Raw genomic sequence first — 27,337 nt, 5'->3', positions numbered from 1 at the left:
CTCATACTGAACACATACTGCGAGATGTTTTATGTTGTGCCATGTCATGATCACTATGAAAATATTACAACATCTTTTCTGAAGCTGAGTAATTAGTTCTTGTGAAATATATAGAATATATACTTTTATCATTTGGATAAACAAAGCACTTCATTGATCTATCACCGTAGTGTCCTGTAAGGATGTCATGAAGTTACTTTTCTTGGAGGACTTAAGTACATGTTGGTCCTGTTGGGGATCTAGAGATACGACGATTAGGCGTTCAAAAGAAAAATGAATCTGCCACTAATTTGATAAAGAAGTGAATTTTCAAGCGAAATCTGACAGAAATGGAATGACTGCAAACTTTAAGGGTCACTGTTTCCTGAAGTTATAATAGTCTAAATGATTCATCGAGAAAATGATTGACAGATTATTCGATGATGAAAATAATAATTAGTTGCAGCCTTCGTCCTACCCCTCTGGAATATACAAGTCCATCCAAGGATTGTTTTAAATCTCTGCCAGAAGACATCTCAGTAGTGATAGTGCAGTGCCGGGAAGCAATGAAAAGTTGGCAGTGAATCACAAACTGTATCACGACAAAAACTCACGTTACTGTCAGTTGTCAAAATTCAACTCTGGGCAGCTGTTTTTAATTTTTCTTGACGATAGCATCTTGTTTTTTTTATTACTTATTTCTTTATTGGCTGACTTTAAATGTAATTATTTAAGTGATTTAATTTTAAGTTTGTTGTCCTCCCGGAGCTCTCTTCACTTTTCTCTGTGGCCCTGCACGCTAACAAGGTTACACTTACTTACGCCTTTGCCTAAAATTGTACAAAGTCACGTTACCCATTCATTAATGAGGCCTGCCCCTAAACTGAAGTTCAGTTGCTGCTGGTTATGGTACACAAAGTCATGAACTCTCATCCTAACTAGACTGGGATCATGTGGCAAGTGTGCAGCCTGATGTTAACTGATCACTACACAGCTGCCATGTGTTTGTGTTCGTCCTTCAGAGAATTAACCCAGCTCGTTTGATTCGTTGTAGAATCAGTGTGATGCAAAAATAGTTCAAAACTTTAATCTGTTTGAAATCATTCTCATATTAAGCAAATTGTTCCTTCTAGATTTGTCATTATTTTTTGTCTCCTTTCCTCTCCTATTCCCTCCGATCTCTCCTCTTTCCTCCGATCACTCCTCTTTCTTCCGATCTCTCCTCTTCCCTTCGATCTCTCCTTTCCTCTCCTCTTCCCTCCGATCTCTCCTTTCCTCTCCTCTCCCTTCCGATCTCACCTCTCCTCTTTCCTCCGATCTCTCCTCTCCTCCACAGGTTCTGGCTCGCAGACTGTCACCAGATTCCTGAGACGGTGAGTCTAGCGTCTCAGTTATACCGGGAGCTGATCTGCGTGCCGTACCTGGCCAAGTTTGTGGTGTTCGCCAAGATGAACGACGCCATTGAGGCTCGACTGCGCTGCTTTTGCATGACGGACGACAAAGTGGACAAGACCCTGGAGCAGCAGGAGAACTTTGAGGAAGTGGCCCGGAGCAAAGATATCGAGGTGGGGTCGTGTGCTCGTGTGGAGGACAAACAAATCGAGGAAGGAAAAACAAATCATGACATGTTTGTGAAATGCAATGCATCAAAACCGCATGTTGGTCTTCAAACTTCTATAGGTTCTGGAGGGCAAGCCCATCCATGTGGACTGCTATGGCAACCTGTCGCCTCTCACCAAAAGTGGGCAACAGCTGGTTTTTAACTTCTTCTCCTTCAAGGAAAACAGGCTTCCTTTCAACGTGAAGGTATAAAATGTATCCCTCTATGTTCCTCTCTCTCTCTGCTAGCTTACGGTCTCTGTTTTTCAGTCTGCTCTCCTTTTGCAAATGTGCCTTGCTGATTCAATTATGTCAGAAATGTCCGATCCTCCTCTAGTAATCAGCTGACCATTTATAGCAATAGTGATTTTCTTTGGCAGTATATGTTAAGAGCTACACATTAACTCAACTGTTGTCCTAGCCTTCTTTACATGGAAGGCGATAAATGTCTAAATTAAATGCATGCTGCTTAAATCTAGAAACTGTGAGACAATTTCCAAATGGAGAAATGTTCAGTAGGTCCAGGTAAAAAAAAAAATATATATTCTGCTCCTTGAGAAAGAAAGAGATGCTTTTAAAAAAAACACATTTTCTACTTTGCATGGTCGTTCTTTAAAAAATGTTTTGTCGCGGTCAACTTATGATGCAATCCTTTTGCTGTCCTCTGCAGATCAGAGATATGGGCCAGGAGCCATGTGGCCGCCTCTCCTTCCTGAGAGAGCCAAAATCCATTAAAGGCCTTCCACAGGCTGCCATATGCAATTTGAATATCACACTGCCAACCCACAAGAAGGTAGGGTCACCATGTGTGATAGCTCATCCTTGCAGGCCATATCATACCATCTACATGTAAATGAAAATACAGAAAGCGTTGTGCTCCTGACATCAAGAGGAGCCACTGGAGTTCATTTGATCTAGAAATGAGTGCCTGCTGCTTGTGTCTTTTATTAGTGTTAAAGCCTGTGCCAGTCATAAGACCCCACAACGTACACATGCAGCCGCACATGCACATCGTGCTTTGTTCTATTGCCTGGCTCACTGTGGGTACATAAGAACTATTTGTTTGTTGTGGTATCGATTGATCACAAGATTGATCACAAGAAACTGAACTTATTTTGCTTCTGCTTTTGTTACGTTGCTGTTTATTTTGTATTAATCCCATAGATTTTTTCTGATGCCTTTTGTTGTTTTTGCTGCTCCATTTTCATCCCCTGATTTTGATTTCCACCTCCCCGCTCATTATAACGTCCCTGCTCTCCATTGTGTCATCTCTCTCCTCTCCTGCAATGCATCTTGGAATACCACAGGATATGGAGTCTGATCCTGATGATGAGGTAAAACAGATTCTTCATCATCACATGGAACTGCTTCTTCTTTGTCGTCCTTTCTGTTGGCTTTACTGCAGATGCTGTAGTAAATATGCGTGTCGCAGATATTTTGTCCCCGTACAGTACCTTGGTGTAAAAGATGCTTCGGACTGCATGTTTTTTTTTACACAGCTACGTGATTTCTGAAGTGACCCCCATGTAGTGCATGAGTGGAAACGGCAGTTGTTTTAATCAGCAAGGATTTATTTGTTGTTGTCTTCATCCCAAAGTGCAGTGGAGCCAATTTGCTGTGCCGCACCTCAGCTTGTTTTCCATCTCTATCTTCCTTTCCATACATGTCCAACAGGAAATCACCATGTCTCCATTCGTACTATTAACTCATAGGAAGTTTCACACAGGACTATGGTACCTTTTGTCAGCTTCAGATGAAACCCTGACTCTTAGTCATTGTTTTGTTGTTTTTGGGGGTTCCCTTCTTCACCTTTGTCCTTGGCTCGTTTGCGACAGAGAAAACTAACTTAGCTGGACGTCAACTCTTTTATACGAGACTTTAACCAAAGGGGAGATAAGTCTATTTTTATGTTTGAATACTTACATTATAGTGACCATGTGTATGATGTCACTCCTACATAAATATATTGACCCTCACGCCAGACAGAATGTTGAATTTGGACAATTCAGAAGGTTACTAAACCTTTTTTAACAACAACCCTCTTGTGCATCCCTTTTTTAAAAAGTAGCTCTGAAATCTTCAGAGGACAAAGATGTCCTTGTTAAAAAAACTGCCATGAAGTAATATATTGATATTGTTTTCTACTTTATTGTTTCTAACATTAGCCCTGATTATAACAACCAATTATGAATTGATTTTTAGAATTTTAACCCTTTTCAATCCCCATTTCAGTTTGTTTACACAATGCCACTGTTTCTTTTTGTTAGGGATATGTCAAAAATTAGCAACAACATTGATTTCGATAAATTACATCAAACACTGCAGTGCTCCGTAATACAGCAGCAATAACCTGAGTAGAAACCAGGAAAATAGCATGTATTTTACCCATAGGCCAAATACATGTAATTTTAAAGCCATTGCTCTAGTTTGAAAGCATGTTATTGTATGATAATTGATTTTAATGTGGAGTGGTCGTGCAATCAAAACAATTTATTTTAAAGTGGACATTTTTATCATTAAGGGTCTGAGTGTCTGTATTTCAGTCTTGTTTCTGAGTTTTACTTATTTTTTTGTACTTAATTATGTTAAGATTTGTAAAAAAGTAATAGTTTCAATGTCACATTGATTGTGAGAGAGGTGGATGAAATAAAGACACACGTTTATCGCTCCTCCTCACTTTTCACCTTGTTACATAAAGGCCACACTATTAATTGGTCTGGCATTGAATGATACTGTAAATTCCATAATCCATAATTGTCCAATATATGCGTAATTTTCGGAGACCAGGCTAAATTTGTATCACTGTCCTAATATTAGAATAAATATTAGTTTAATTTTAGGAAGATATACTGTGCAACTACGTTTGATGAGCTGATGAATGCATTTTCATAAAAGGAGAACATTCGTTTCACACACCCTAACTCCGTGTTTCTCAACCTCTTAGAGGTAGTAAGACTACATCAACAAAACAAATGTAGAAATCATAGAAGCAAAGAATATAAACAATATCCTATGAAATACTTTTTCAGCCAAGTACCCCCTAACCAGCACAAAACATTTTTGGTTGGAAAAAATATGTAATACACAGCGCTGTGCCATCAGGGTCTGATGTAATATAGAATATATACAATTCAGTTTATGGACTTACACTTTTATTTTATCGAATATTTATAAAATTCCAATTTTTTTTAATGAATTTCTAAATGGATGCTAATTTTAAATAGATTTTTTTTTTTTTTAATCTCACGTACCCCTTGAAATGCCTCCACAAACCCCCAGGGGTACATGTACCCCCATTTGAGAACCACTGCCCTAACTAACTAGAAGTTGGATTACGCCCATGCTGACCACTTACTGGAGTAGGCCATACAGACGAGCACATTTTGTCTGAAGCTATGACATTGAGAAATGCAGTGAGTGAAGAGATGTATTACTCTCCAGAGGAGGCACTACAGTACACCTGCAGTGTCTCCTTGTGCCAGTACTAACAGTGCTGATCCACTAAAAATAGGACAATTTCCGTACACTGAGATATCTAAGTTAACAAATTAACATTAACATATTAGACCTAATTCTCATAGCTCAGAATCACATTTCACCATATTTTTTATGTTAAAGCATCTTTTGTTCTTTTTTGTTTGTTTCAGACTGAAAAGCCAGAACGACGTCATACCTTTGCCTCCTTAGCTTTGCGTAAGCGCTACAGCTATTTGACCGACCCAGCAGCGAGTGAGTTTCCCATTTTTACTTGCATAAAAGTTTTGATTGATTTCAGATGTTAATGTGATTTTAATTAGTTTTAGTGTCTAAAGGTCCCTCTATACAGTGTACATATTTTCTTTCATATAGCCATAGTATAGAAAGAGATCTACCTGACAAAACTTGTTCATCATTCATTTATTTTATTCACCTGACACATACTCTTTGAACATCTGTCGTTCATCAAACATTTGCATGGTTTACTGTGTGTTACGCTTCGCTTACCCACTCCATGTTGACAAAACGTCTCCCTGTTTCAATTGTTCTGTTATTTCACATTTGTGGAAACACTGTGAATCAATGTCTGTCTGTTCATTTATCATTTCAACACAAATGTTTTGATTCATGTTGAATAAAAATATTCTTTTGAATAGTCATTTTTTTAGTGACCATTTCACTCTTATTGGCTTTATGATTGTGTGCGGCTGTGTATATTGATGTGGTAACAGGTTGCACTTTACATTAACTTGAGTTCCCTTCATTGAGACTGCTAAGCAGCATTTGTATGAGCAGTTTTTTTTAATGCATACTATAACACAGAAGTTTGACAATTCTTTTGTTACTGTCTGTGTTTTGTATTCCAGCTTTGTCCTTCCAAATCTTTTCTTAAAGAAAGATGTTGAGATTTATAATATATTCATAAATATAACTTGAGAAACGTTAACTAAACAGAAAAAAAGAGACAATTCAAATATGACTTGAATTGTAAGGCATTACTGTAACATTTTTGTAAGGTGCAACCTCATATTTATTTATTTTAAGTCATGACCAAACAAGTAAAGTGATTTTATTTATTAATGGTATACATTTGTGGGGTCATCTCTGGCATTGAAAATGAACCAAATGAACACATGTCAATCAAACATGTATAGTAAAAGGCACTGTTGCAAGTAGGCAAATAGATTAAGCACATCAAAAGTCAATGGAATTGTGAGTTTTGGTTATCATGTCATTTTTTGTCAAGTCTTCCACATGTCAAGCATTTTGTTCCAATACATGCTCTGTTCTTTATCGGATGTATTTTTTCAATGATTTTAGACCATCATTTGCCATATCATCCAGGGTTTAGGATACTTTGTTACAATTCCTTTGTAAAACTTTGTCTTGCTGCTGTGAATATGCTGTTTCTGACTGACTCAAATTTCTCTTTCTGGTTTTTATGTTTTATTTCAACTTATTTTTCGTTACATTTTATTTTGACTTTTTTTATTGCTTTTTATTTAAATTATTGTTGAAGAAACAACTGATCGAAGCTCGCCGAGAACACAGCCTTCTAGCTACCCTCACAAACCTGTCTTTTCAACGAGATCTTATCAGGCGTGGTCGCCTGTTCCTGTCGCCGTCCCTTGCCAAGCCAAGTCTGGGTTTGGCTCCCTCTCCAGTTCGTCATCCAACACGCCCTCTGCCTCTCCATTAAAGTCTGTCTGGTCCATCAACTCTGCCTCCCCCATCAAGACCAACATCCCGGGATCACCTGCCTTATCTGTAAAGTCAGTTAGTGACATGGCCTCTCCCATCCGATCTTACAGAACCATCTCCTCACCTATAAAAACTGTAGCCCAGCAAGGCCAGTACCCAGTGCAGGTCAGCCCCAGTCACCTGGCCTCACCAGGTAGAAGCGCCCCAGATACGATATCCATGAAAGGACTGGCAGCATTGTCTGCTAGGACCTCCCCTATAACAGTCTCTGGAGGAGGAAGCCCTCTTCTTGAGAGAACGTCAATAAGCATGACCCCTCCAACCTCTCCCAAATCTTCCCTGAGTATGTTCAGTTCACCCCTGCCATACAAGACCGTAATGGGGGGCTCTTGTGGCACAGGATCTTCCTCCTCACCCATAAAAACAGTCCCTGGTCTCTCCTCTGTGCGTTCCTTTGCCTCAGATGTCACTGGCCCTGCAAGAAACCTGTTCTCCTCACTTTCGTCACCACATAAATCCAACACCCCACCAAGTGCTGCAGCTCTGATCAATGGAACTGTGTCACCTACACAGTACCGCTCTTCCTCTCCAACATCTCTCCTCGCAAGCAGTCTTCAAGAGAGAATACAAGCAACTACCAATGCTGCGACTACAAGTGTCAATGCTGCCTTTGATGAGGTTGAAAAAACATTTAATTCTTGTTCTGCGGGCTATGGCACCTTGAAGTCCTTGTCCTCTTCAGCATCCTCCTCATATCAGTCCATTAGATCAACTTCGAATTCCCTTTACCCCTCTCTGAGATCACCTCCCAACACCACCAGTACTGTAACATCCAGTACAATGACTGTTCCAGTGTACTCTGTTATTAATGTGCTGCCTGAACCCCAATTTAAAAAGTTACCTGAGGTGTCCAAGTCATCTGCAGCCCTTCTCTCCCCGCGGAAGGCAGTGCCTGTTGAGGTAAATGCTCAGATGCAATCTTCCTTTGCCAGAACTCTCTCCCCAATCAAAGCACCTCATTTTTCTACTGGCCTCAAATCAAATACTGCATCGCCACTTTCATCCAGCCAAGAGATTCTGAAAGATGTAGCAGAAATGAAAGAGGACTTGATACGAATGTCAGCCATTTTGCAAACAGACCCAAATTCCACAGCCAATAAAGGATTTCAGTCTGATTCTTCAAAAGAGGCTCGTATTGAGGATGAGGAGCCATATAGAATTGTGGAGAAAGTAAAACAAGATTTGGTAAAAGTGAGCGAAATCCTTACCAAAGACGGTGTGAAGGATGGTAGGGTTTCAAGAGGTTCTTTGGATGACATACACTTCTCAAAAGTACAAGTTGAACAACCACCAAGCAACTGGAGCTATCCACCAAGATATGAGACTGTGGTTCCTCAAGCAAAATCAAAAACAATACCAGATAGAGATTTCAATCTCTCTAAAGTGGTTGACTACCTGACCAATGATGTTGGGAGCAGCTCTTTCTCCAAAATGCATGACACAAAACATAAAGCAGATGAGGGAAAGAGAGAAGGAGAGGGCAAGGAGAAGCAGAAACGTGTCCTTAAACCCACTATAGCAGTTCAGGAGCATAAGCTCAAAATGCCTCCAACAAACATGCGCTCATCAGCTTCAGACAGAGAGATCAGTAAAGTAGCAGGTGCGCTTTTTGGTGCAGATACTGTGCTAGACTCCCCTGATGATATCTCACATGAACAGGATAAAAGTCCCCTCTCAGACAGTGGCTTTGAGACCCGGAGTGAAAGGACACCCTCTGCTCCTCAGAGTGCTGAGGGCTTGGGCCCCAAGGCCCTCTTTCAGGATATCCCAGTTCCTCCAGTAATCACTGAAACTAGAACTGAAGTTGTTCATGTCATCAGGAGCTATGAGACCCCAGAGGATAACAAACAACCTGCAATGGAGGATGCACATCCTGTCAGATATATTGATTCAGATTCTCAAGGTCACCAAGCTACATCAACTCCAGATCAGAATAAATGCTATTCAATAAAAGTCAGCCCTGATGACGATCCAATGGGAAAAGGGATGAGGGTAAAGGAGGAGACTCACATCACTACCACTACCAGGATGGTGTACCACAAACCGCCTGGCAAAGAAGCAGCATCGGAGAGGTGTGAGGAAACTATGTCTGTGCATGATATAATGAAGGCTTTTCAGTCAGGCAAAGACCCCTCTAGAGAGCTGGCTGGACTGTTTGAACACAAGTCTGGCAATGAGGAAACATCCCAAAGAGTAATTGAGGACATCAACTCCAAACCCAAGGTTGAAAGAATAATTGAGGTTCACATTGAAAAAGGCAATAAAACAGAACCAACAGAGGTCATTATCAGAGAGACAAAAAACCATGCAGAGAAGGAAATGTATTACTACCCAGGAAATAGACAGGAAGAGGAGGAGCCAGAGGAATCCCTTCCAGTGTACCTTGACTCCCCCAGAGTAAACACACCCATGTCACAAGAGGAAGACAGTCGCCCTAGTTCTGCCCAGCTCATGGCAGATGACTCTTACAAAACACTGAAGCTACTTAGCCAACAATCTGTAGAGTACAATGAGGATGAAGCATCAGAGCTTAGGGGAGAATCTTATAATTTTGCAGAGAAAATGCTACTCTCGGAGAAATTTGATCAGTCTCATTCTGACACAGAGGAATATCTGAGAGATAGGTCTCGCTTCCACTCACCAGACAGAAGTAGTCACAGTGAGGGTAGATCAGTTGGACCAAGGACAGAGTATGTCTTTCGGTCATCGAGAAATGTATATGATAAATCTGGAAGAGTGGCCAATGTTGATGATAACTTTGACAAACTGACACTTTTGCAGTATTCGTCTGAGCCTGGTAGCCCAAAACAATCAGTTTGGATGCGTGTGTCAGATGACACACAGAGTAAGGAGAGAGAGCAGCTTATGTATGAGGACAGAGTGGACAGGACTGTAAAGGAGGCAGAGGAAAAACTCAGTGAGGTATCTCAATTCTTTCGTGAGAAAACAGAACAGCTCAATGATGAGCTATCATCTCCAGAAAAGAAATCTCGAAGACCCGACTTCAGAGAATCACGATCCGGGCCCAGTTCTACACACAGCAGTCCAGAAAGGGCATCTTATAGGAATGGAGGTAGTGGGGAAGAGTGGAGTAGAGAAAGGCTTAGAGACCGGTTCAGCGCCAGTGACAGAAAATGTGCCAGTTTGCCCAGCAGTCCAGAGAGAAGAGTATTGGTGCAGTACAGCGAATCAGACCCAACAAAACAAGGAGATACTAAATCACAGGGTAGCACAGGTGAAAGCCCGAAACCTTTTCAGATGTCTTCCTCCAAAGTCAGTGCAGTGAGGCTAAAGTTTGAACAAGAGGCTCAAAGGCAAGATCGGAGTACTCAGGGTGGCCAAAATTCAAATCCTCCGATTAGGAAACTCCAGGAAAGTAAGCTCCCTGTGTATCAGGTGTTCGCTGGTCCAAACATTCCAAAAACACCAAACAGTCCGGGAAACCCGAGAAGACGTCTAGATAGTGACTCAAACAAGTTATCACCCAAGCATGAGACCAGTGGAAAAGATCAGGATGAGAAAAAGTTATTCAAAACATGGGAGACCCAAGACCACGGGACCTATAAACCCCAATCTCCCAAATTATCTCAGTCTTTAATTCACGATTCAATCAAAGATGGCAATAACAGTGATTCACAAAGACAAGAAAGCTCCAAGAAAATAATTTACACAGAATTCGTTGTCCGAGAAAGTCCAAATAGCAATGATAGTCTAAAAAAAAACTCGGAATCACAAATTCCTATAAGAAAGCCATCTAATTTCTCAGAAAATCACAAATCCACCACTTTAAAATTAGATGCCTCTATTGAACCCCATGAGAGGACAGGGTCACATATACCTACTTTATCTAGAAATCAGTTACACAGTAGCTCTGAATCCAACAAGTCTACTCGTGGATCATCACTAGGAAAATCCACAGACTCATCAGACGGTAGCCTGTCGAATGTTGTGTGTAACGGTGTTGATAGTGACCAAGTAGAGTATTTGGAGGAATTCAGTCCTGTAGTTGTCACAGAGGGTTTTAAAGATATTAAACCCTTACCTGTGTATGTTAGCATCCAAGTAGGAAAGCAGTATGAAAAAGAAACGGCTTCGGGGCAGCTGGGAACGTACAAAAAGATAGTAAGCCATGAGAGTAGAACAGTGCATGAGACTAGGGGTGCATTTTACACTGTCAAGCAAAAACAGTCTCCATCTCCTCAAGGAAGTCCAAAAGATACTCTAGAACAAGTGACTTTCATGGACAGCTCTGGGAAAAGTTCTGTTACCCCTGAGACTCCCAGCACGGAGGACGTGAGTCTGGCTTCAAGAACACCAGACTCTGTGATAGGCTTCATGCCTAGCATGCAAAGCCCTATCACAGAGGAGTCTGAGGAGGAAGATGGGAAGACCTTCATTTACAAGGGGCCCTTGAAGGAAAAGTCAAAGCCAACTTCCTCAGAAAATCACAGTAGAAAACAAGAAACAGAGAGACAAAAGTCAAGGGGTAAACGAGTGGCTTACATAGAGTTTCCACCTCCTCCTCCTTTAGAAGCAGAGCAGTCCGACCCTGAGAAAAGGGGCTCTTGTGCTTCTTCAGAGGCAGAGACAGAGATGATTGAGGTGAACCTCCAAGAGGAGCACGATAGGCACCTCTTAGCCGAGCCTATTATCAGGGTCCAGCCTCCATCCCCTATTCCTCCTGGAGCTGATAACAGTGACTCCAGTGATGATGAGTCAGTCTTCCATCCCATCCCTGTCAAAAAGTACACTTTCAAAATGAAAGAAGATAGAGAGAAACAGCCGAATAAACCTGAGAAAAACAGAAATAATGCATCTGAGATCAATGGCGTCGAAAAGGAGGAAGATGCCGACTCTGACCAAAATGGCAATGATCAGTCAGTCACTGACTGCTCCATGGCCACCACAGCTGAGTTCTCTCATGACACCGATGCTACAGAAATTGACTCTTTAGATGGGTATGACCTTCAGGATGAGGATGATGGATTGACCGAGGACCCTAAAACATCTAGTCTGTCCAATGACGGGAAAATAACCGACCGCTCATTTAGTCAGTCCAAGCTTGAAGTGATAGAGGAAGAGAAATGTGAGGAAGATAATGGAAAGACTAAAACCAATACATCCTCAGCCAGTGGAGATGAGAAAGATTATACTCTTGAAGGAAGACATCCAGAAAGACAGAGCTTGGCAGAAAACTACTTTGGCTACCAACTTGAAGAGGAGCTAAATTCAACTTTTAAAACTGTTGCCACCAAAGGCCTGGACTTTGACCCCTGGTCAACCAAAGGGGGTGATAATGATGGAGTTTTTGAGTCCAAAGCAAAAGATGAGGACCCCAAGCCCTTTGGTTTATCGGTGGAGGACCAATCACAGGCTACAACACCTGACACAACTCCTGCTCGAACCCCGACTGATGAGAGCACACCGACTAGTGAGCCTAACCCCTTCCCTTTCCATGAAGGCAAGATGTTTGAGATGACCCGCAGTGGTGCTATTGACATGAGCAAGCGGGACTTTGTTGAAGAGAGGCTTCAGTTTTTCCAGATTGGTGAGCATTCCTCTGACCCTAAAACAGGGGAAAAGGGGAGAGGGGGCAAGATCCTGGGGGTAATTTCCTCTCAGTCAGGGGAGAGGGCCACAGTAGATGAGATGGTGAATGTTATAGATACTACCACAGACAGCAGCACAACACCACCAACACCAGCAACAACAACAGCAAAATGCAGCACTGCACAGCCTGGCAGTGACGCTGGCTATACCGGTACTGATGCCCCCGCCTGTGAAGCCATAGCTGAGACCGCCTCCTCATGCACAATCACAGCCTCTAAGGTTGATCCCAAATTACGCACTCCTATTAAGATGGGCATAGCTGCCTCTATAACTGTGAAAAAAGACTCAGGGGATCTCACCGATTGTAAAGCTGAGATGTCAGAGGGTCAGATGGTGCCGGAATACATCAGTATAGAGGGTCAGTGTACAGAGAGCCAGTCTAGCAGACACACTGACCCCCAGTTAGAGAGAAGAGATTTCCCTTCTGAAAACTGCAACAACAACAATAACCTTGAGTCCTCCAGTGTTCAGGCCAACTACATTCAATGTGGTAGTGTAGTGTTTAATTTGCAGTCCTCCTCTGAGCCCACACTTCAAAAAGCTAGCAGGATAGAAACACTATGCTGTAGGGATGTAGAAGAGAGAGTGGAAGTACACAGCAGCAGTGAAGTGCAGGAGCAAAAAAGTGAAACTGTCAAAGAAAGTGAAGTGAAGCAGCCCAAGTCAAGGCTTCCAGTTAAAGCATCAGGTTGGTCATTCCACACGCAGGGAACAGCCATCGGCAAACAGAAGCCCAAACAAGCAGTGAAGGTTGAGGTCAGGAAGAGACGAGAGCCAGCCATAGCCAAAGTAGAACCCAGGTCTAGAATACCAATCAAGGATGTTAAAAAGAGCAGCCCTGCTGCTGCAGCGAGTTCACTTGTTTCAGTTCGGGTTACCTCACAGCCAACGAGGGCATTGGACACAGGGAGAGCCGCCATACAGTTGCCCACAAGGCTCCCATTGAAGGACAGACATCAGGTCAGCAATGTAAAAGTTGAGGGAGCATGTAGAAAGGACAGACAGGAGAACCCTAGTGAGGTTTGTAAGCGCACGATCGAATACTTTAAAGGCATTAGCGGGGAGACGCTAAAGTTGGTGGACCGCCTGTCAGACGAGGAGAAAAAGACGCAGACAGAGCAGTCGGAGGAAGACAGCACCTCCCGGAGCACCTCTCTGTCGGACGCCTCCCAGCCTTCCCAGCCCTCCCAGCCCTCCCGCTCATCCAGGTCTGGTAGAGGTTCGAGGGCTGAGGCCGGGGCCGCGTCCGTAAGGGCAAAGGTGGCGACGACGGACAGGGCCTCCGGCAGTGAGAGGAGCAGGAGGAGTAGGCGGACTGGTGGGAAGGAGGGCAGTCAGGGACTCACAGGGTCTCGAACGCCTCCCATCGCGGAGATCAAGCCTAGTTTGTAAAACTTTCACACTATGTTTAAAATACATCTATATATTTATATATTTCACTTTTAGTTGCATGACATCGTTGTGATCGTTTTAATGGATTGACTGGAATGCCTGTGGCGTGTTTACATATTCTCTTCAGAACAGTAGCTGTCATTTAAATTTATTTTTTGTCATTGATGTACTGTGTACTGTATTGTCCTTGTTGCAAGATTCTCTTTTCTCTGTTCCCCTCTTTCAATTCTTTTAAATCTCCGTATAGTAGATTAAGCATGCCAGTAGTAGTGACTGGTCCACTGGCACAACCAGTCCTTTTTTGACTCCCTGGTCTGTCTGTCTGTCTGTCTGTGCGGGGTGGCAACCAAGTTATTGTTGTAGTTTGTCCTTACAGAATTTCTCATGCTATCAATTGTCATCTAAGCTGACTAGTGTTGGCAAATAACACAAAAGCGTCTTCGCATGTTGACATTTTAGATTCTAACATAGATCTTTCCACCCTAGATTCGTAGAGCAATGAGTCTGTTTTTGAGAGTCATGTTATGCTTTGTTTTGTGTGATTCTCATGACAGTTACTGCCTGCTTAGAGGATACATACCACAAACAGTCACAGAGCACCACTTACTCTATGAACATATTTCAGTTGCCCATAATGTCTCTAGTGTGAAATATCCTTTTCTTGCCATCCTGGGAAATAATTTAACCCATATTACAACCATATAACACTAATATGCTAATCATTGTAGTATAATTATTTTGAACACAACCTTAATTAATATATTTGATTCTGATGAACAAGTGGCCAGAAAAGGAACATTATGTACATGTTTATTTCTCTCTAAAATAAGTGTATAGGGAGAGAAGAATGTGAATCTTATTGATGAGTCATTCTCCTCTATCTTGTCAGGTCCCCAGAGTCCCTGTGAACGAACAGACCTGCGAATGGCTATCGTGGCAGATCACCTGGGGCTCAGTTGGACAGGTGACAAACATTCTGCATTGCATCTTTTTCTCTCTTAATTAACCCAACCTAACTTTCTTTCTTTTGGTCTCGAACCCTGTTATTTACTGCCATCTTCAGGCTGACAGAGTAACTTACAAAGAATGTATGTTGGCTATCTAAGCTACCCACTGCTGTGTGTTTGGAATATAAATAACAAGTACATTAAAGTTTAAATATTTCTGAGTTGCTGTCTTTGTCTCGTCACAGAGTTGGCTCGGGAGATGAACTTCACAGTGGATGAGATCAATCATGTTAGGCTTGAGAACCCCAACTCTCTGACAGCCCAGAGTTTCATGCTACTTAAGAAATGGGTCAGTCGGGAAGGAAAAAACGCCACAAGTAAGTATGTTTTTTACATCTGATAAATGTATGTCTCTTTCTTGCTCTCTTGAGTTGTTCTTCTCTTGATTTATGGCTAAAAAGTGAACCACCTTGAGAAGACAAACTTCTTATGCTAGTTTACTAAAACAAAAGTTTTTTCTCAGTGTCTGTGTAGTCCGTCTTCGTCACCTTCACTCTCGGTCTATACTCTCTTTCTGTCCGTATTTTTCATCTCTCTAACCTGTTAACTGTTCAGAAGTCCTTAAACATCAAACCGGGCAACATGCCTACATATAGGCTTATTGCTCCATTGACGTTTTGCTCATAATTACAAACCTTATTATATTGTTTTTTAAGGGGTGACTCAATAAATTACTTTTGTCTTCTTTTTTTTCTGCAGCGGATGCCTTAACTTCAGTGCTGACCAAAGTCAATCGGATGGATATTGTGACTTTACTGGAGGGCCCAATATTTGACTATGGTAACATTTCAGGCACGAGATGTTTTACCGATGATAACGCTGTTTTCCGGGATCAGGCTGATGGTAAAGTTTAGCTCTGTCTAGCTGACCTCTTACCTCTCCCTGCTACCTTTTTTTGTTCTGCCAATGCATGAATGACATATTTATAGACCTAGTTCAAATCTCAAGAGAAACTGATTAATAGTCAGCTTTGGATTTTGTTCAGACAACTGGCTCCTATTGCATTCCTGATTTCCATGTTTTACAGTTAAAATGATAATGGTATTCAACTTTAAATATAAATGCCTTGCTCTTCAATTCATTCAATTATAGCCATGCTTTTAATAGCACTTTAACACTTGCATCGATTTTAATTGGCTTCTGTTGAATTAATCAGCATTAGGTCTTGCTCAGGGCAAATAATCACAATTGTGTTTCCAGTTGTCACCAATGAGCAATATTCACTATTAAAATATAATTCTAAGTGCATGCTGCATACTACGTACTTCTTTAAACGTTTTTTCCCATTACTCCTGACTTAAGTAGAAATGATATAACCCTGTAGAGTTTGCTTTTCTCTGTTGACTTAGTTTAGTTCTGCTAGTTCTCCTCCAATTCCTCTGAGCCTTCCTTGGATAAATGAGAGAATCTCTCCAGACTGCCTCCTCTTTCTCCTGCCTCCCGTCGCCTCCCAACAGCAGCATCTACTGCTGATAACAGCACATAACAGCTCTTAACAAATAAGAGTCATGTGTTGCCCTGTCTTTATCCATCTTTCATTTGCCTCCTCCTCCACACCCCCGTGCATTACATCATCCATTGTCTTCTTGTGCAAGCATGTTTCACATTTAACAAATTTTTATTTTTTTCTTCTTCCCTCTTCCTCCAATTGACTTTTTGTCTCTTTGTATCTCTTCTGCATACATCCTGCCATATTCCTTTCCTAAAGTATGCATGGTTATCCCCTTAACCCCCAGAAGCACTCAAGCTGCCTTCATCCTGCGGACACCCATCCTCTTCTGTCCATCAACCCGAACCCCCCCACCCACTCCCCTTACACCCATAGCAGCACTTCACAGCCGCCCCTTGTCCCTGCGCCGCTCTCCAAGTTACGAGTCCTCCATTTCACTCAAAGACTTGGCACCTCCAGCGCTATTTAAACGAGCACATACCAACTCCCTCTCCCCTCGTCATCTACGCCTCATCCCTCAGTGCCCCGCTGCTGACCCTCATCAGTCCCCTGCCTCCCCTGTCTCGGCCCACCCGTCCTCCCCGATACCCCTCATCACCTCACCTTTACCTCCCTCACCTGCTGCTGACTCACACATTCCTTCTTCAGTTCCGTGCTCTCCCACATCTGTCCCAGCCTCCCCCTCACTCTTCACACCGACTCTAAACCCAAACACCTCCTCTCTCACATTATCCGGATCTAGTTCTGACCCGTCCTGTCCTACTACTGCACCCTCTATACCGGCAGCAACCATACCTACCATCCTTACCCACGTACCTTCTTCTATTGCCCCGACACCATCTGAAATCCTTATCACACCTGATCCTCCCATCTCCGCCTCACCCTCATGCATGGACTCACCTTCTGTCACTGTGTCTCCAAGAAAAGAGTCTCTCGTGACCGAGCTGGCCTCCTCTAGTCCTGTCTCCCCTCTCTCCTTGTCTAGTCTCCTTCCCGCCTCGGCCTCTGGGTCACGTTGTCCAAGCCCCACTCCTTCCTCCCATCCTCTCCGCTCCCTGTCTCCCTGTCCTGCTTGCCAGTTTACTTTTGCACCATCCATCTCACCACCTTCACCTCATACTCCCATTGACCCTTCAACAATGGAAATATTGATTTAGCATGCTCTTTCCTTTACTTAGTTTCTTCTTTTCCACTCTTCCTTCTTGCATATCTCATCTGTCAACTGTGTCATGTGAGCATGTAACCAAACACCCTGGCAAATATTAATATCTTTCACTCAATTACATTCCACACTACATGATTAATATGGCCTTATGTCACTAATGTGTCCCACTTTCAATGTCTTACCTCACCTAAAAATCAAATATTGATGGACACAACATTGCTTTTATGATTACAATTGTTTTATATATCTTTTATTTTCTTAAATATTTGCATTTTCAAACATATACTTCAAAATGTATTGTACATATTTATTCCATTCGACTTGGTATGTTTGATAATAGTTTGTCATACTGCCATAGCTTGTGACACATCACCATCTCAGCCAGTGGTTGTCTGGATACATGTTTTACACTTCAGCCTCTGTGCCATTGTCCACGTCATACAGTGTTTGTGTCAGGGTGCGTGTGTGTGTTTTTGTGTGTGTGTTATGTTTCCTTTGTGGTATGTTTAGGTGTGTGTATGTCTCTACATTTGTCATCCTGTCACCAACAGATTATCAGAGCATTCTAGCGGAGCTGCAGTCCCCCGCCACACTGCACTCTGACCCCAACTTCTTGGAGCCCGAACTCCCCGTGACCCCCAACCCTTCCCTTGCCCACCACCACCAGCGCTACCATTACCCAGAGCCAGACACCCCTTTGCTGGCTGACTCCCACCATCAACCCCTACCGTGGAGCCCGGAGATAGAGCCAGGTAGCAGAGAGCCAGACAGCCCGCCTAGGAGCCCACCCAGACCCTGTGAGCTGGCCCTTTCTGCCCCGGTCTTTGTACTCCCTGTTCCTGTTCCTCCCAAGGTCATAAAGCCCCACATCGCTCTGAACGACCAGCTGCTCTTGAGCGAGGAGGAGGACAGGTCTTGTCAAGAAATGGAGTTCAGCCACAAGCACAAGTCACACTCCCTCCCTGCGATGTGTGAGTTAGACATCGACATGGCTTACTCCACATCTTCCCCTTCACTCTCATCAGTATCATCAATAACCCCTTCATCGCCCGACAGACCTCAAATGAGAGATGGAGGAGTGCATATGGGTTCCCCCGATGTAACACAGGAGGATTTATTTTTTAAAGGAAGTGAAAAGGAAGTGACAGTGGACGTAGAGAAGGTTGTTGAGATGGTTGCAGCAGAGTTAGCCGAGGGAAATGAATTTGTGGAAAAGTGGATCGAACAGGACTTGATTAAAAATGTGGAAAGAAAATGTGAGATGATAACACAAGATAGGTCTAGAGTGGAAAATATCATTTCAAAGGAACAGAAAGAGGGGTTTGCAGAGGAGGAGAAAGATGAGATAAGTCATGGGAACAAGGAGGTGCAAAATCTGTCAGAGGAGCAGCCTAATCTTATAGAACCTGGGCATGAGGTGGAAAAAGGTTGTACCGCAATAGAGGCCGAGGTCATAGAGGGTATAAATGAAACGGCTGAGGTTCAAAACGTTGATGGAGGCAGTGAGGAAAGGGTCTACCTGGTTGACACAGATGGACAACTGCAGTTTAAAGATGAAGAAGGGTTGTGTGGCAATGAAAGAGATATTTGTGGGACAACAGAAGGGGACCAGGCAGCCGAGGAGCGAACCGTTGCTCCGGTCTCCCCTCAGGCCTGGGTTGAGGCGCTTGGGGAACGTCAGCCCAGTGAGTCTGAATCCAACGAGGAAGAAGAGGAGGGAAACAGAGAAACAGAAGAGGCATCTCTGTTGGAGGAGGTGGAGAAGGAAGAAGGCTCAGAGGAGAAAGAGGAGGACAGAGAGATGACCGAGGCCAGTGTTCAGGAGACTCTTGATCAGGTTGAACAAGCAGAAAAAGAAGTGTGTTCACTTTCAGGTTGGCACAGTGATTCATCCAGCGTCAATGTGGAACCACCGACGCCAGGCCGCAGTGTCAGCTCAGACCTGCTCGACAGGCGGGAAAGGTAAAAGTATTGAACAACTATACTACTTTTTCCTTGTGCATCTTTTACATCAATATTTTCAGAGACAAAAGAACCTTTTTTTTAAAAATGTTTTTCTTTGGTGAATAAATTGTCTTGCATGTGAATAGAATATTTCATACTATCCTGCTACAATCCTATAACTCTACTTCTTCGCCACCAGCCAAGAGAACTCCAGTGACTCCATCACTTCCTCGTCTCGGGCCGAATCAGGGAGGTCCCGACAGAACGGCAAAAATTCAAAGCACTCACCTCAGGACCGCTCGTCGGAATCATCGAATGGCAGAAAGGAAGAGGGAGCACTAGTGTCGGAGAAAAAAGTCCAGGTAATAAGAATTAACCAATTTAAAATTCCCTTAACAGCGTAATATAATCATAATTGTCTGTAGCTAGAAAAGAACTATATATTTTATTGCAGGAGACACATCTAAACCTATGGTATAATGTGCGCTGAAGAAACATAAACTTCAGGCTTTTTTTTTCCAGGTTTCTCTTTTTTTTATACAGCCAACCGTGGAGTTGAAGTGCATAAAAGACATCAACAAAAATGTCTGAACTAACACATTTTCCTGCTGCTTTCTCCCCATGACATGTCTCTGTGTAATGATCTTGTAAAAACCTTCCTGGACAGCGGTTTAGTGTAGATTCCGGTTCAGAGGATGAACAGACTGTAACCACCAGAATCTTCAGACGCCGTCTCATTTTAAAGGTACCTTCGAAAGCCTTGAAGAGAAGCTGAGCTGAGCTTTGGTGTGGTTTGGTTTGGACCGCTCAGTCTGGTGTGCATTGCAGTGGTATCGCTTGGGATACTGATAGTTTATAGCTGCTGTGATAGCCATGTTTATGTACCTGACTGTACAACGTGTCGCGGCTCATGGTGTTTAGATTGGCTGGTTGAAAACTAAGGTAGCACTCAGCCTCTTTCTGACGTGGCGGTTTTCTGTAGAGGCGATGTTTCGGTGTGGTGATGGTGAAGGATTGTTTTTTTTTTTATCACATTTCACATTAGAATCAGCCCTTGCTGAGCTTTTATTCATGTGATAACCACAAATACTTGCAGGGAGAACAAGCAAAGAATATCCCAGGCGAGACTGTGACCGAGGAACACTATATGGACACCGATGGTAACCTCGTCAGTAGAAAAGTAATGTATAACTCCTATAACTAATCGCTTTTCTCATTCAGCTCTGAAAGAAACTATCACAGGGAGCAGACGCCATCAGTTTTTTTTTCTTCTTTTTGTTGACATTCTTCTTGCACGGGCAGGTGATCAGGAAGGTTATTCGGAGGGTTTCTACTCCCACACCTGAAAACCAAGGAGGTGACCGGTGGCACCGGGACCTTCAGCACAGTCCCCCTCTGCAGGAAGACGGGTCAGAGGTTGGCATGAACTGTGTTCCTGGGTTCAAGGTCTAATCTGGATGGGATGGCTGGATCAGGAGTTAGGAGAACAATACAAAAGTTAGGCTTAAAGCTTCAGTGAGCAAGACTAAATGTTAAAAAAAAAAAGACTGTTTTAACAGACTAAACCACAAACTGGGGCTGTACCACAAAAGAACAATTAGACATATGTAATGAATCAGACATTGATATGAGAAACTTTTTTTATATTTCACTGTGCTGGAAGAAGCAGATACAGAATAAATACTCTGTGCAGTTGGCATGCATGTGAATGAAATTAAAACTTCTTTGGGAGGCTTGTCAAGAGGGAAATTGGAGTTAAAGAAGTCGAGAATGAAAATCTGTCTCTAAAAAAGCCCAGTTTGTTACCAAATGTGATTTTCAGGCACCTTATTTGTACATCTCACTGCTGTTTGAGTGCAGCTTTAAGACAAACAATGAAGTCAAACAGAGGATCAGTTAGATGTGATCCTGTTTTCCTCCAGCGGTGCAGGTCAATGTTTGATTAACACTGGATTAACTGGTTCAGGATAACTCATGATCTCTCTTCTGCGCAAAAAACTAAAACCGTAAATGCAGCCATTTGAAGTGCATTGGTGCATGCTGTGGTTCGACACTGTGTGGTATCTATTGTGTTTGCATAACAAAGCGGATGCTGACTCTGCTCCTGACTGTGTGGTTTTAATGGTCTTTTAAAGTATTGAGCCGATTAGTCAACAATATGACTAATTAGTGCCTTGACTCTGCAGTGAAAATACCATCTGCCTCCTTTGTTTCTAACTCTTTCCGTAATAATATAAGCGGACTTCCTCCAGGTCTTGTTGCTGTGTGGTTTGGGTCCTAATACAATTCCTAACAATTAAGCTACTACTAACGTGCAGTTTCTGATTGCTTTTCCTACAGTGTGGGGAGTTTTGTTTTCTCCTGTGTCTCAGTTGGGTTTTTCCCGGTTTGTGTGTTGGGTTGTTTTCCTATCGGAAGATAAGAATGCCACGTCTCAACTATGTTTCTGTGTGTGTTTGTGTTTTCTAGCAAGGAGGGTCGAGAAACAGCAGGCGAAAGGATGACAGACGATCAGGGGATAAAAAGCTACACTCATAGGGATAATTGTGCTCTACCAGGTACAGTGCCATCACACAATCAGCGTCGTATGTGTCTAGAGTATGAATGAATCTGTGTGCCGTATGTATCTGTACATTATTCTTTCCATATGATTACATCCATGACTGCTCCAATTTTGGGCAATTTCCTAAGTCCTCCTCTTGAAAACATTCAGCTCTATTTTATTCTGGTACCATTTAGTTGTCCTGTCCTTAAACTTTCCTCACTTCAGTGCACACTCACTCTCGATACTTCCCTTGAAATGAACGTTTTGGCAATTATGCTTATTGGCTTTCTTTCCTCTTCTTTGCTTGAATCTCTCGAAATCCGCCTACCGTCACTGCTAATTGCGTCTCGCACACAAACAGCGATGTAATAACTGTTTTGTGGTTTGAGGGGGAGTTGCGTGCTATAACTGCTTCTTGATTAACAGCAGCCGTGCGTAGTCACTTCCAGGAGACGTGACATCACACACAGAGTTGCCAGGCAACCCATGGATATGCTGCACAGACGTGCCCGGAAGGTCGGACACACTGCGGTTTGCCAAAACATTGTTGCAGCACGAAACTCCACCGAAAACTGTGAAAAGTAATTTTCACCTGTATGTGTGTATAAACTAAAGACTCACAAGAGGAACTGGATATGCAGCCAGGAAGGAGTTTCCGGTTCCCATATCTCAAAGTCAATGTTTTTTTTGAATGGATTTTTGGTTAGATGCCTAAAATAAGGTCTTTAGTTAACACAAGCTGAAGAGATTTTAACGTTTTAACATCGTATGCGTCAGAACATAACGTCTTGTGAAGTTTTAAGCTTTTTATGTGTCTTAAAAAAGTGGTTAAATTAGACTGCAAAGCGGCATCTCATCGACGAGTCCCCCTTCACAGCCTTGTTATATTTATACTTGCGCTCATGGAAGCACTGTGTAGTTACTTCTGCTGATTGCAGTCATGCTTCAAAAATCATGAAGGTAGTGTTTATTTGTGCAGCTTATCTTGCTGAATACTACATGTTAATATCATGAAATTCTATAGACATCCAAAATCCAGTCGAAAAATCCTGTCTTATTTTTTTACTAGGGAACTAGTGCGATGCAAACTTTAGGGGTTGGCCTTTAAAATGGCGTCATCCTTGCAGCACGCTATTGAAAAAGAGACGTCTGTCAATCTATTGACAGGACACGTCGAACTGCAAACAAGGTCAATTATGGTTCTTTCTTATGAAGATTTTATCCATTTGTTTAACCTTCCTCAAGCCCAGAAAAGCAATTTAAACATCTGTGACGTCGTTACAATGCAACACAGCAGCGGTTTGCGGGCGGGGCCTGGCAGGTGAAACACTAGTGAGTGTATTCAGTGGATCGCACTCCCCTGTGAGGAAACCTGGAAGCGAGAAAATGTGTACGCCACATGCACCAGCAAGCATTTGCTGGGAGGTGTATTTTTTGCGGGACTTAGGACAGAGCCAAGCTGGCTGTTTCCCTTCAGCTCCAGTCTTTATGCAATCACCTTGGTTACATTAATAACTTCAATCACTTTGGTCATTTTAATTACCGGTGCAATATAAATACTTTTTAAATCCATTTTAAAACACATTTTCTGTCTCTATATATTCTTTACTGTTTTACTGTTGTTTTTTTAAAATTTCATTTTACTATGCGTCTCTCGCTGCTGTAATTCTGCAATTTCCCCACTGCGGGACTAATAAAGAATTATCTTATTTTATCTGATCTCATCACCTCCTGGCAGCAGCGCTGTACCTGGCCACAGACATGAGAGTGGCATTGATCTCAAGAAGGCAAAATGTCAAACGATCCCTTTAGTTTACCCCTCCCCAGATAGTGGGTCAGTCTCGCTGTCTGACAGACTCAAAAAGAGGAAAAGGCTGACTGATGTCTGAGCCTGGTTATCCCTCTGGCAACATTTCTGCCCTCCGTGTTCCCTCCGTGTGTGTGAACAGGGAGCAGGGCTGATGGCGGTACACACCTCAGCATTATACTGACTCACTGATACCCTCCATGCCTGTTTTTGTCCACTAAATCCCCAACTCACAACAGCATTGGAGCATCCAAAAAGAATGTGTTATCCCACTGGCCAGACTGTTAATCCCTGCTGCTGTTCGCCCGCGTGTTGTGTTTGCAATGAATCATTCCATCTGCACAAAAGTGACTCTGAGAAAAAAATATGGTTCTACTGTGAAGCTTTGTAAAGAGTTTCTATGGTGACTGCGGTCACTATAACAGCCCACAGACCATCAGGTCGTGTTAACGTGTTGTCATTCTGTCATTCAGAGGATTGAAAGATCGTGATTGTTCTTTTTGGGCTTTCACATAAAGGTATTACAATAGTGTGCTCCAATATGTGATGTACTGTTTTGTGTGTTCCAGATGTCCAGGAACAAGGTTAGAGGTTTCCTGGGAGGACGAGTTCAGAGGGCTAGAGAGCGACATGGGGACGTCTTCAGGGTCCGGTCTGCAACTATCTGCTTCAAACAAACGGTTTTCACGTGAGCGGAGTCGACCCTTCTGACTTACGCATGAGCATGAAAAACTCACCTCCCGTCGATGAAAGGACCCGGAGGTTTTGGCCTTCTGACTGCGGTGGACCCGTGGACAATGATTCTGCTTCCTGTTTTGTGTGAAACGATACGTGCCATCGGTCCACCGGTGTTGCGTGAGAGCTTTGTTTGAGGAGCACCATTTGTTGCGAAAACGATAAAGACTCCGTTACCGACGACCACACGCGTGCAACTGTGACCAAAGATGGCACAAGAGCTCAATCCACAAGGTGGGTGGAAAGAATGAAGTAGACACAATAACACAAAAAACTAAATCTAATGGAACACTTCTGATCCAACTTCAACACTCGCCTTATAGTTTTTTCTTGAAACCATTGTTGTCAGGATGTAAATTGTTTGGGGATTTTTTTTTTCTTCCTTTTTAAAACTTATACTAACACAAAAGCTGTTTTCTGTATATAAAATTACAATGTGTAAAATTCTTAATAAAGCGTACGCTAGAGGTTGAGAACGCACTGAGGAGACTAACCTTTTCAAGTGCTTTCAAAACGTATTGAAACGGTTCCACTTTTAAAGATTTGAGTGTAAACTTCACAGGTTCTTGTATACTTGACTAGTAGAGCAGGTACAATGTTTGTACATGAAAACAAAAAAAAGCTGGTTTGATTTTAACAGAGGACATTTCCAGAAAATCAAATTCCAATAATTCCCAAAGTGGGAATGGATCTAATCCAACAAAATGCAGCCTTTCAGAGTACTCATATTTTCATGCATGCTGTTCACATTATTTTAAGTACAACTTTTACAAGTTTGCTAACACTGTATTCAAATGACAAATAAATCCCTTTATCTGTGCACACATATAGCCCAAACATTTGTCACCGATTTTATACTTTAAAGTGAAAAACAATACCATTAAGACATTGGTCATGTTGGGATGAGGATGAAAAAGAGTTCGATAGCTTCTTGAGGGTGTGATGTCTTGTCTGTCTATGTAAAACCGGAGGACAGCTTCTGCTACAAGAACGAAATAATCTGAATGTACTGCTAGTAGGCTGGCTCGCTGTAAAATTATAACTGTATTGTGCGTATTGGCTATAAGGTGTAGGAGTCTCTGTACACTGTTAGACTGTTTGTAATCATTTTTAGCAGTGTGTCAATTTGGTTTTCTAACGGCTGCTGTGGCATTAAAGGAAAACTGGGGCATTTCATTTTTGATTTTTTTTTTTTGGTGAAGTATTTCCTGAATTTAAAACCTACTCACTTTAAGGACACATAAAGACATTATTTGATTGTAGCTCTGAATAGCATATTGTATGACAAAAACACTGGATGGTCAAAAACAATTATTTAAGCATTAAATAAATTCTGTTTAACTCTGAAACCGTGTGATCTTTCTAGGCTTGAGAGTCTGTATATGCAGTGTCGAAAATTTTATTTTACATTAGGAATTATCTTTGTATTGGTTTTCATTAGATGCCCATGTAGTTCAAGTGTGGTGTTCTACTGGCACAATGGCTCAGTATGCTGATGTCTATGCTGTGGACAATAAAATTATGTGACTTTTCAGGGGGGTGGGGGGTTGTAAAGGAAGTCAGGTAGGGTGCTGTACCACATCCCCTTATACTACTGTGTCAATCAGGGGGTAGAGGATCCTTTGATATGGTTGAACTGTCAATTTTGTTTGATATGTGTTTTCACCTGAGCAGATTTTTTGATGTACAATTCTTACTAACAGAGTGAAGCCATTGAAGTGTAACTATTCTAGCACTTTGGTTATTCAAGGTCTTTTAGAGGCTATAGCAGCAATGATGCCACCACAAATGTTTCAGACGTCTTTAAAAAAAAAATCTACCTAAAAATAAAAAAATAAAAATGCATTGATTTCGCAATACAACTGTTTCTTGTCTTGTCTTTGTGTCCTTGAACACTGTTCTGTTATGTAACCAATGCAAGTGATGTCATGGGAGACTTATGCGCTGCCCACCAACGTGTCCTTGAGCAAAGCTCTCCAGTGCTGCTTGTTTCTATGTTCGCACCACCTTGTGTGGCCAAGAAAAAAACAGTCCCCCATGAGGAAATTGCTAATTTATATTGAATAAGTAATTAATGTACTGCATTTACAAAGCCAGAGGCCACTTTGTCATGTGGACAGAAGGAGTCTGGGATTGAACCACCAACCCAGATTAGAGGATAACCCATCTAACTCCTGGGCCACAGCTGCCCTACAATACATGATCAAATGTAAACAATAATTCATAGCAGTTCCACCAAGTTTTGCCTCTCACATGTATGATTTATGAACATGTCCTATCCCACTTTAAATGTCTGCGTTATGCAGATTATGACTAATGATTTATTAACAATTCCCATCCCTCTTTAAATTGATGTTTTATGGAGATGACTAATTTATTGTAACTAAAGGACTGCTTACTAAGAACATATGTACACTTGTGGATCTGTACAGTGTACACTCTCTCAAAGTGTGTTCTTTGAGAAATGTCCTTCTACCTACTGATTATGTATTATGCATGTATAATACTTAATCAGTAGGTAGAAGAGTATGTATGTATAGCGAATCTTCCCACAGCTAGATTGTCCCTCTTGTGAGCCCATGTACCCTCCTCTCTCTTTGAGCTGCTTTGAATAAACACAAATGCATTCAGGAATATCCACCACACAGGGCACAGCAATTGTGCTTCAGGGTCAAGCTGCCCACTCTGCTCGATTGCCAATCACATGCAAACTCCACCTGGAGGGGTGGGAAACAGAAAGTATGAAAGGTCCCAGTTTCCTGTGTCATGGACGCTATGTGTGCGGTACTGGAGGCATCCTGATGGCGGCGCTATGCCGGCGCGCGTCAGCAAGGTCACACGGTGTACCATTCTGCTGCCTGCGCTC

The 27,337-nt window shown here is 42.4% G+C and overlaps 1 protein-coding gene across 27 annotated transcripts in view; it reads left to right on the top strand.

Moving 5' to 3' along the window:
- Nucleotides 1-26,321, top strand: part of LOC137780192 (ankyrin-3-like) — a 121,649-nt gene extending 95,328 nt beyond the window's left edge. For 14 of the 27 annotated variants that reach the window (XM_068568595.1, XM_068568603.1, XM_068568598.1 and 11 more), the window contains 13 exons: nt 1,316-1,544; nt 1,660-1,785; nt 2,249-2,371; nt 2,886-2,912; nt 5,226-5,307; nt 6,575-13,810; nt 14,708-14,782; nt 15,011-15,142; nt 15,525-15,668; nt 17,992-19,402; nt 19,584-19,746; nt 21,854-21,942; nt 24,306-26,321. In XM_068568595.1, the coding sequence (XP_068424696.1) occupies nt 1,316-1,544; nt 1,660-1,785; nt 2,249-2,371; nt 2,886-2,912; nt 5,226-5,307; nt 6,575-13,810; nt 14,708-14,782; nt 15,011-15,142; nt 15,525-15,668; nt 17,992-19,402; nt 19,584-19,746; nt 21,854-21,922 (9,817 nt within the window). In that variant the 3' untranslated portion in view covers nt 21,923-21,942; nt 24,306-26,321. Of the gene's footprint in view, nt 1-1,315; nt 1,545-1,659; nt 1,786-2,248; nt 2,372-2,885; nt 2,913-5,225; nt 5,308-6,574; nt 13,811-14,707; nt 14,783-15,010; nt 15,143-15,524; nt 15,680-17,991; nt 19,403-19,583; nt 19,747-21,853; nt 21,943-24,305 lie in introns of those variants that run through there. The other 13 variants (XM_068568604.1, XM_068568601.1, XM_068568592.1 and 10 more) reach the window with 8 other exon arrangements.
- The last annotated feature ends 1,016 nt before the right edge of the window (nt 26,322-27,337 follow it).

The sequence above is a fragment of the Clinocottus analis genome, unplaced genomic scaffold (assembly GCF_023055335.1).
Source record: "Clinocottus analis isolate CAN_PGR_092001 unplaced genomic scaffold, fCliAna1.0.p SCAF_8, whole genome shotgun sequence".
NCBI classification, from domain to species: Eukaryota; Metazoa; Chordata; class Actinopteri; order Perciformes; family Cottidae; genus Clinocottus; species Clinocottus analis.
This window is presented reverse-complemented; position numbering and strand designations above follow the sequence as displayed.